This window comes from Morus notabilis, unplaced genomic scaffold (assembly GCF_000414095.1).
Source record: "Morus notabilis unplaced genomic scaffold, ASM41409v2 Scaffold96, whole genome shotgun sequence".
Classification (NCBI taxonomy): domain Eukaryota; kingdom Viridiplantae; phylum Streptophyta; class Magnoliopsida; order Rosales; family Moraceae; genus Morus; species Morus notabilis.
The window spans coordinates 193,346-201,603 of record NW_010367009.1 but is presented as its reverse complement, the minus strand read 5'-3'; the positions used below and the strand labels follow the sequence as shown (position 1 = coordinate 201,603).

The following is an 8,258-nucleotide window of genomic DNA, read 5'->3' as shown; positions in this document are numbered from 1 at the left end:
TATTAAATCATAATATATTAAATAAATAACATTATTAAATATATTAAATAAATAATATTATTAAATATATTAACTATATTATATTAAATAAATATATTAAATAAACATATATAATACAAAAACGGTTTCAGAAAAGAGGGAAAAAAATGAAAAAAAAAAAAAAGTGAAATCCGTTTTTCAGAAAACAGAAAACGAAAACGAAAAAATGAAAACATCTTTTTTTCATTTTCTGATTTCCATAAAAAGACAAAAACGTTTTTGGTTTTGTTTTTTAAAAAAAATTGCACCAAACACGTTTTTAACATCCGTTTTCATTTTTTTACTTTGAAAACCGTGAAAAATAGAAATGAAAACGCAAACAAACAAGCCCAAAAAGACGAGAAATGAAAGTCCAGTTCATTTTACCGATTTAAATTTAAAATTTGAGTTTTATTACAGTAAAAAATTCTTAAAAATAATCACATTTAACTTTTTTGTTACCGTAAAAAACTCACATAAAGTCACATCTTAACTCAAATTAAAAATTCGAATCAACAAACTAAACGGACTCAAAATATAGACCATGCATGTGTATCATAACATGGACGAGTAATGAAAATCCAAAATTTCCAAGTTAACTGCTAATGACTTCGATAGGCAACTGTTTAATAGAGCTTAGTAGGCGGTTAGTGTAACCCACTAGTGAGCTGTTGTTAGTAGTTTGTTAGAGGGGGATTTAGTAGTATAAAAGGGGAATTAGCAATGATTAGCCACAATGAGTAGCCACAAACGAATGTTTACTTTTCTATCGAGTCTCAACAGATGATTCTCATATACATCATAACAAAATTCGGATGCACAAAAGAGCGCAAATCTCTATTTATTCTAGTTTCCTGGCAGAAACACAGCTAATGTTCCTAGTTCAATATGCTTGTAACAAAACGCGCCGGGGCCTCTATAAGGACGACCCGGTGTAGCTGCATGCTTCTTCCTTCTTAGTTACAAAGCCTGAACCCAAATGCAGGTGGACTTGTGAAGGGACAAGAAGTATGTGCAACCCTCATCCAAAATTGGTTGCAAAGACTAAGAATATAAACTACAAACGACGGCGTTGACATCTTAAGACCAAAATACATTTTTCTGTACACATAAAAACTGCAACTTATTAGGGAAAACTAGTTTTTCTTTTTTGTAATGAACATACAAGGTATAAGACTACAGTACAAGAAAAAACCTGTAGTTTATGTATAATGCCTCATAACAGAATAATGCCTCAACCTTTTCTTTTTAGATGTTAGCGAGAAACGGTTATCGAAAAGTGTGGATGCAATAACCTTCTGTATTACCAGCTTTGGAGAAAATGCCGAGTTGAATTTGAATTCACAACACATCAGAGCATCGGATACAGGTGTGGTCAATAAGCCGGGTCACAAGGCTATCTGGCTCTGGAATGAGAGCAGACGTTACGCTGTTCCAGAAGTGAAATGTCAATGACTCATTGAGAATCTTTTTAAGCAAAGCATCTTGTTGAGCATTTTCAGCCTCAGTCGTTGGGGTGGTGAAGTAGCTGTTTGCAAACCAAATAGATTAAAGCATACGTGGTGGTATAAGAAAAACAGATACAACAAACTACTTCAGTAAAGGGTTGACACTCTGAGCCGTGTAACGATGGACAAAAACAGAAAGGAAAAGAAACAGAATAGACAAATGTATAAATACGCATAAATACACGCATAGGAAGCAAAAACTACAAATGAAAAAGAAGAAAAAATTGATCATGCAAGTGAAAAAAGATTTCCAATTCACGTCCAGCATTATACAAATATCTGCCGAGCTAAGAGATGATGGGTAAACGAAGATGGGCCTACATTAAGTGGCATATGAATCAAGCATATGACAATGACTATACCTCCACAGGCCCCATTATATCAAGCACTAAATATAATTACTACGGATCTAATTAAAATCCACTGTTCAAAGAACTTGAGAAGCCATTTAAGTTTATCAACAGTACTAAAATCACAAATACTTTACTGCCTAATTTTTGTTCTAGGAGTAGGGTTTATCATGGGAATTGGCTAGGAGATGGAAGGAGCTGTTTGAGTTTTCTTAGTGCCTAATCTTCATTCTAGGGATAGGATTTTATGCAATGCCCGCTACATTGGCAATTTTTTGGGGTATTTGGTTGGAAAGAAACCGTAGGACTTTTGAGGATTATGGGATAGATAGTTTTGTTGTATGGGATAAAGCAAAATACAGAGAAAGTTTGACAATCCGATTTTCTCAGATTTAGTTAGGGGCCGGGCACTCTTTTTGTACCCTAGCTCTGTTTTTGGTCAGTTTATTGAGGAAATCACTTCCTCCCCTCTTGTATATACATATATTTTTTTTTTTTCTTTTACCATTAACTTACTTCGTTTCTTGCTTCAAAGAAAAAAAAAATCGCATACATGACATTGCCTATCAATGAATTCTATTGTATGCCTTTAGTGTTCTTACATTTTCTGTGAGTGTAAAGAAGTAATAGATAGGGCCTATTAGAACACCCATTGTCTATCACATAACATAAGAAGACAACTCTATGCTAAGCAAGGCGGAAAATTTTGGAAAAATTGTGGAACCAAAATCACAAATTGCTTGCTTCTTTTTTTTTTTTTTTTTTTTTTTTTTGGCTACGAAACAAATTGCTCACTTTTGGACTTTATAGTTAACGGTTGAGAGTTTTAAGTTATACCTTGTAATATTCTGTGAGCTGATAGGGAAGAAAATGGATGAATGAAGCATTATCAACTCCACCTCTCGAATGGTGTTTCTCTCCGTCCTTAAAAATTCTGTTGCAACTCTTGTTAAAAGATCAGCCCCATTCCATCTCAACCGAGTGTCATCATATGTCATGTAGAACTCTTTCATGCACTCGCTTATAAAGGGACTGCATGGAGAGGAAAAGAAAATATCAAGTACGAAACTTTTCTAAAATTCACATGTTAACTTCCTTCTTTCATTAAACTACAGTAAACTAAAAACACGTCAGTATATAAGTGTTGAAAACTGGTTTATTTTTCCAGAAAATCCATCAGTCTTCCAACACCATGCTTTTGTTCCCCAGTTTACTTGCTGCTTTTACCAATTTTAACAAGGAACGCAGACCCTTAATTAGCACCCAATATGGAAACAAACAGAAAATAATATAGACTACATTATTCAGATAGTTCACACTATATTCTCTTCCAATCACCTGCTGAAGTGTTCTTCTCCCTCATTACTACTTCTATCCATATAGTTCGGATCATTCTACTCCCTTACCATTATTTACATACAAACACACCCATATCAGTTGAAAGCAATTTTATGAAACAAAGTGCGGAGGACACTGATGTAAAGGAAAAAACTGTAACACACTCCAAACACTGTTGGAGCTCGGGAAGGATTGAAAACAAAGATAGGAACTGGAAAGCCTCTCTTCAAATGAGATTGCTAAACTGAAATTCTGTTTACCATTTAGACAATGGACTGCAAGACATTTACAAGAGGCCCTAAAAACTCCCACATTAATTCCCCAAGAAACCACTACCAACATTAACTCCTATACTTTAACGCGTAACACTAAAACTTCCAAAAATAAAAAAATAAATCAATATACTTTAACGCATAACAAAAAAAATAAAGAAAAAAATAAAATAAAATCCTTCCAAACAAGTTGAAACTCCCAAAAATCAAACCAATGGCTCTTAGACTACCGGGCAAAATTCCTGGCTTTCCGACAGATGCATCTTTCAAGGATTTCCAAATTTCACTGATTTTACTTAGTTGGGATGACATATTGGCTTATGAGTTTTGTTTTCTTTCTTTAACTGAGATATTTGTCTGTGTTTTTTCCTTATTTTCTGTTCTTAGCGGATATCTCATCCCGTCATGCTCCTTTGTTTCTATATTGTACTTGCTTTTTAATATATTTTTAATAAAGTTCAGCTATTCCAATTAGGAAAAAAAACAAACAAAAGAGAGAGAGAGAATAATGAAGCTCAACATTTCCTATCAAAAAACAAAGAATTAGAAATATCATCTCACAATTAGAGAGGAAAAGGAGAGAATGAATAAATAAACCCAGCAGTAGCACGAGTACCTGTGCCTTCTAAACGCCATCACAGCACCATTCAAAGAACGCCCATTATCCTGATCCTCCATACCAACAGAATTGCTAAGTGAAGATAATGATTTCAAGACTATAATATCAGAATCGAGATATATTCCACCATACCTGGAGAGCACACAACAGAAATTCATAATTGAAATTATTACACTATTGGAAAGCAAACTAAACGTTGACATCAGAAGAAGTCCTGCTTGTAATAAAACCAACACAGCCTACATGATGAACATACATGCACAGATTTCCCCTGCAATGAACAAATTAATTTCTTGTCGAATCACCTCAAATAGATAAAATAGTCGTCTAAATAATTGTTTCAATGATACACCATAACATTTAAAATGAACTGGAAGAAAAACAACTAGTGATATGTTCACATCTTAAGGCATTTAACACAAACCACTGGGCAGAACTGATGAAGTAAGACCGCCATCAGCAGCCTTAAAATGAACTGTTTAAAAAAAAATTCCACCCAAGTTTTGTTTGATCCCAAGGAACGAAGAGATTTCTAACTACAACTCCCTGCACTCTCATTATCTTTATGAATTCTGCCCCCGTATTCCTTAACACTTCAACTAGAAGAGTCATCAAACTATTGCTGAATTTTCGCTTAAAGCCTTGTCTCACCACAGATTTGCAAATAAAATCAAAAGTATTACTCAACCAAAATGTTGCACCAATTGAACATGATAAAAAGAACCAACGAATTGAACTTACTTTCCTCATTCTAATTACTCCCCCATCTGCTCCTAGATAAATTTTGAAAAGTTTTGATCCAATCCTAAATTCTTGGAAGAATCGGTTGAATTTAGGTGAAAACATTTTACCAGAAGCAGAAAAACTCTAAAATGACATTTGGATTTGGAATCCTAGAGAGAAGGGAGAGCTTCTCTCTCTAAACTTTATTTCATTCCTGATCCATTGAATTTTTTCTTGAAACCCACGTTGTTCTCAACCTTGCATATAGCTTCCAACGTTTGACACAGCCATGTAGCCACATCCAAGAAATAAGAAATGGAAATTGCACTCTAGAATTTGACTCTTCTAGTCTCACCGGACTCCCATAACCATCTAGATAAACTTTGTAAAATTTAGGTCCTATATGAAATTCGTGATAGAATCGATTCAAATCTAATGGAGACATCTAACCAAAACATAAATTACCCTTGACCCCTAAAATTCTATAGAGAAGGAGTATACGTCAATATATCTCTTAGGTTCTTCCCATCTCGATGTTTCTATTAATACATGTTTCTTGCAGATGGCTTGGGAACCAAGGTCAATGAAGAAGGAATTACTTATTATAATAATGTCATTAATGCTCTGTTTGAAAGAGGTAAATGTAATGCTAAGGACACCAACTCTAATCCTTACTTTTTAGAAGCTGAATCAAAATAACTTATAAGACACTAGAAGTAGTAGGCATCAAACTCAAACAAGGAGTAACTAGCTCTTTAACTCCTAGAATTAATATGTCAGGTTAGCACAGATGATGTCAAATATTTGCGTTCTTCTTCAAGCAAATTGATACAAACATTGTTTCTCATACATACTCTCTTAATTCAACCATGTGTATCATGGTCTATGACTACGATTAAATGTTCTCTAATATGAAAACCAAATGCTTTCAAAAGTGTAGCCATTTAAAAGTAATGGACAAAACTAATCCACAACCCAGATGATGAAGCTTTTTTTCTTTTTGGTTCTTTTTTTCCCTGGAAAGGGTAATTATGCTTACTTGTAAAGCGCAGAAAGGCGGATAAGCTCGCTGTAGTGGGTAGCATAATACTTTGTCTTCCTCCATTCAAACCAGACTGAAGTAAACACATGGGTTGGTGTATGCTTCAGCAATTCATCAAGATTTGGCATAGCAACAGCGACTTTATAACTGAAGAGCAAAAAGAAACCCATAAGTTCAGAACTTAAAAAGAAAATTTACAACATAAATATGTTCCAAAGAATAGAGAAATCTAATAATTCGAGTAAAATACCCATCCTTCACAAAGCTATCATTAAAGAAGTTAAGCTCAATAGTCTCTGAAAACACGACCACACAGGCATCTGGATGATGGTGGAGCAAACTCTCAAGCCCCCTCTGATGCCTTACACTATACATCCAAGGTGGAGAATTCCACACCATAAACACCCTCAAATCACACTTCCCCTTCCTGAAAAACTCATCCATGAAATCCGAAAACGATAAATGCGGTTGCAATCCGGGATAGTAACCCCATCTCTTGCCATCAGCATATACATAACTCTCAAACTCCGACCTCCTCCGAACCACATTCGAATCCAGAGTCCTACGCTCGGCTTTCTTAATCTCATTACCATTCTCACCAACTTTGGACTTTAGGGAAGTCCTTGGAAGTTCAACAACACCCAATGGCTTCTTCATCAGAAGTGGAACTCTCTTAAACTCATTCAACAAAGATTTCTGGACTAACTTATCTCCCCTTGTCAAGCTAGTGACGCCAATGCCATCAGGGTCTTGAAGCATTGGATTGTTTAAAGGATTCAAAATCTCCAAATTGGATTTAAACATTCTATCTCTCCTAAAGAAATCGCTCTTCTTATCAAACCAATCTCCCCAACCTTCTCTCAGAGGCGAGACCCTCTTTCCCACCTTCAACATCAGAGCGTCCTCAATCCCAACCACCTCGCTCGCCTTCCTCCTCACAGTTTCATCAACGGGAACATCATCAGATCCAAACGCGGCCTTACTCTGATCCTCTGCCACCAGCCCTAGGCTGAACCCTGAGTACTCGTCATCCCAGTCGTCGATCGATCTGTGACTGAATCTCCTACGAATGGCGCCGTTCACGTGGTCGTAAAAGAAGCCGGAAACCCTGAGCCGATTCTTGTCGGGAATCTGCTCGTCGTCGTCCTCCAAGGGCTCATCGTCGCGAGGGGAGTCCTCGAAGACGACGTCGTCGAGCTCGTCGATCCTGTCGTCGACGGCGACGGCTGCGTCTTCGTCCTGGGAGTCGTCGGAGATGAGGGGATTGGCGACCGAAACGGCGTCGGGGATGCGGCGGCGGAGGAGGATAGAATGGTTGTGGTGGGAGAGGCGGGAGTAGAGGAGAGAGACAGAGAGGAGGAGGAGGAGTGCGGCGGCGGCGGCGCAGGCGTAGGCGCCGTAGCGGGGACGGCGGCGGGATCTCAGGCTGAGGTTTCTGAGGAGGAGTCTGTTCGTCATTTCTTCGCCGCTGGAGAAGATGGAGATGCGTCAGGGATTGGGTTTGCCATGGAGGTTTGGGAGACACATTTGGGAGAAGATTGAAAATTGCAGGTTTCGGACTCAGAGTGATACTTCACTAGTAACGGAAGAAAATGTTGAAGACGAAGAAATGGAGATGGGTTATGGAAATGTGAGACAATTTCTCTTTCAAAAAAAAAAAAAAAAATGCTAATCGGAAGTGCGGGAATTGAAAGTGTCGGTTAAGCAATGGCAACTTTCTTTTTTTTTCCCCTTTCCTTTTTTGTTTTTTTAATGAGAATTTCATTCAAGAAAACAGAAATTCAATACATAATCGAGGCCTGTAAAAATAATTTAATAGAAAAATTGTATTCATAAAATAACAATTTAAAAATTTGTATTTATAAAATGACTTTATGAGAAGAAAAAAAAACGAAAAAAATAAGAATATGCGTAAAATAAATTATTTTAGTAAGTGCAAAACAAAGAAAAAAAGTATTTAAAAAAAAGAGCACACTTTTATGAGATTAATGTTGTACAAGTTGGTACTAAATATTAAAAAAATATATTTTAAAAGTGGATATTGGTTTATGGTTTATTTATTAAGTTTGCGCTTATATATAATTCTTTTGATGTAAGTAAGCTAAGTCTGAAATAAAAGTTCCAGTTGATTGAGTAAAAATAGTATAAAGTTTCATAACGAGTTTGGAAATCATAAGAAATGAAATTAGTAATACTAAGGTCTCGTTCATTTCACCGATTCGAGTTTTGCTACAGTAAAAAATTCTCAAAAACTGTCATATTTAACTTTTTTAATATAATAAAAAGCTCTTACATAAAGTCACATCTCAACTCAAATTAAAAACTTAAATCAGCGAACTAAACGGGCCCTAAGAATTCTGCTTGAGGATTGTACGTGTGACAGATATT

The 8,258-nt window shown here is 36.1% G+C and overlaps 1 protein-coding gene across 2 annotated transcripts; it reads right to left on the bottom strand.

Moving 5' to 3' along the window:
• Positions 1–744: 744 nt before the first annotated feature.
• On the bottom strand, positions 745–7,508 carry LOC21401454 (uncharacterized protein At4g19900). Of its 2 annotated transcripts, XR_002903389.1 has the most exons (6): positions 6,121–7,508; positions 5,868–6,017; positions 4,103–4,237; positions 2,714–2,908; positions 1,214–1,546; positions 745–1,119 (listed from the first exon to the last, which is right to left on the bottom strand). XR_002903389.1 is itself a non-coding variant. In XM_010111526.2 (5 exons), exons 1-5 carry the CDS (start codon positions 7,326–7,328, stop codon positions 1,360–1,362), a joined length of 1,875 nt encoding a protein of 624 aa, XP_010109828.1. In that variant the 5' UTR covers positions 7,329–7,508; the 3' UTR covers positions 745–1,359. The 2 variants fall into 2 exon arrangements, 1 of the variants encoding a protein (XP_010109828.1); XM_010111526.2 differs by having other exon boundaries at positions 745–1,546.
• Between the last annotated feature and the right edge of the window lie 750 nt (positions 7,509–8,258).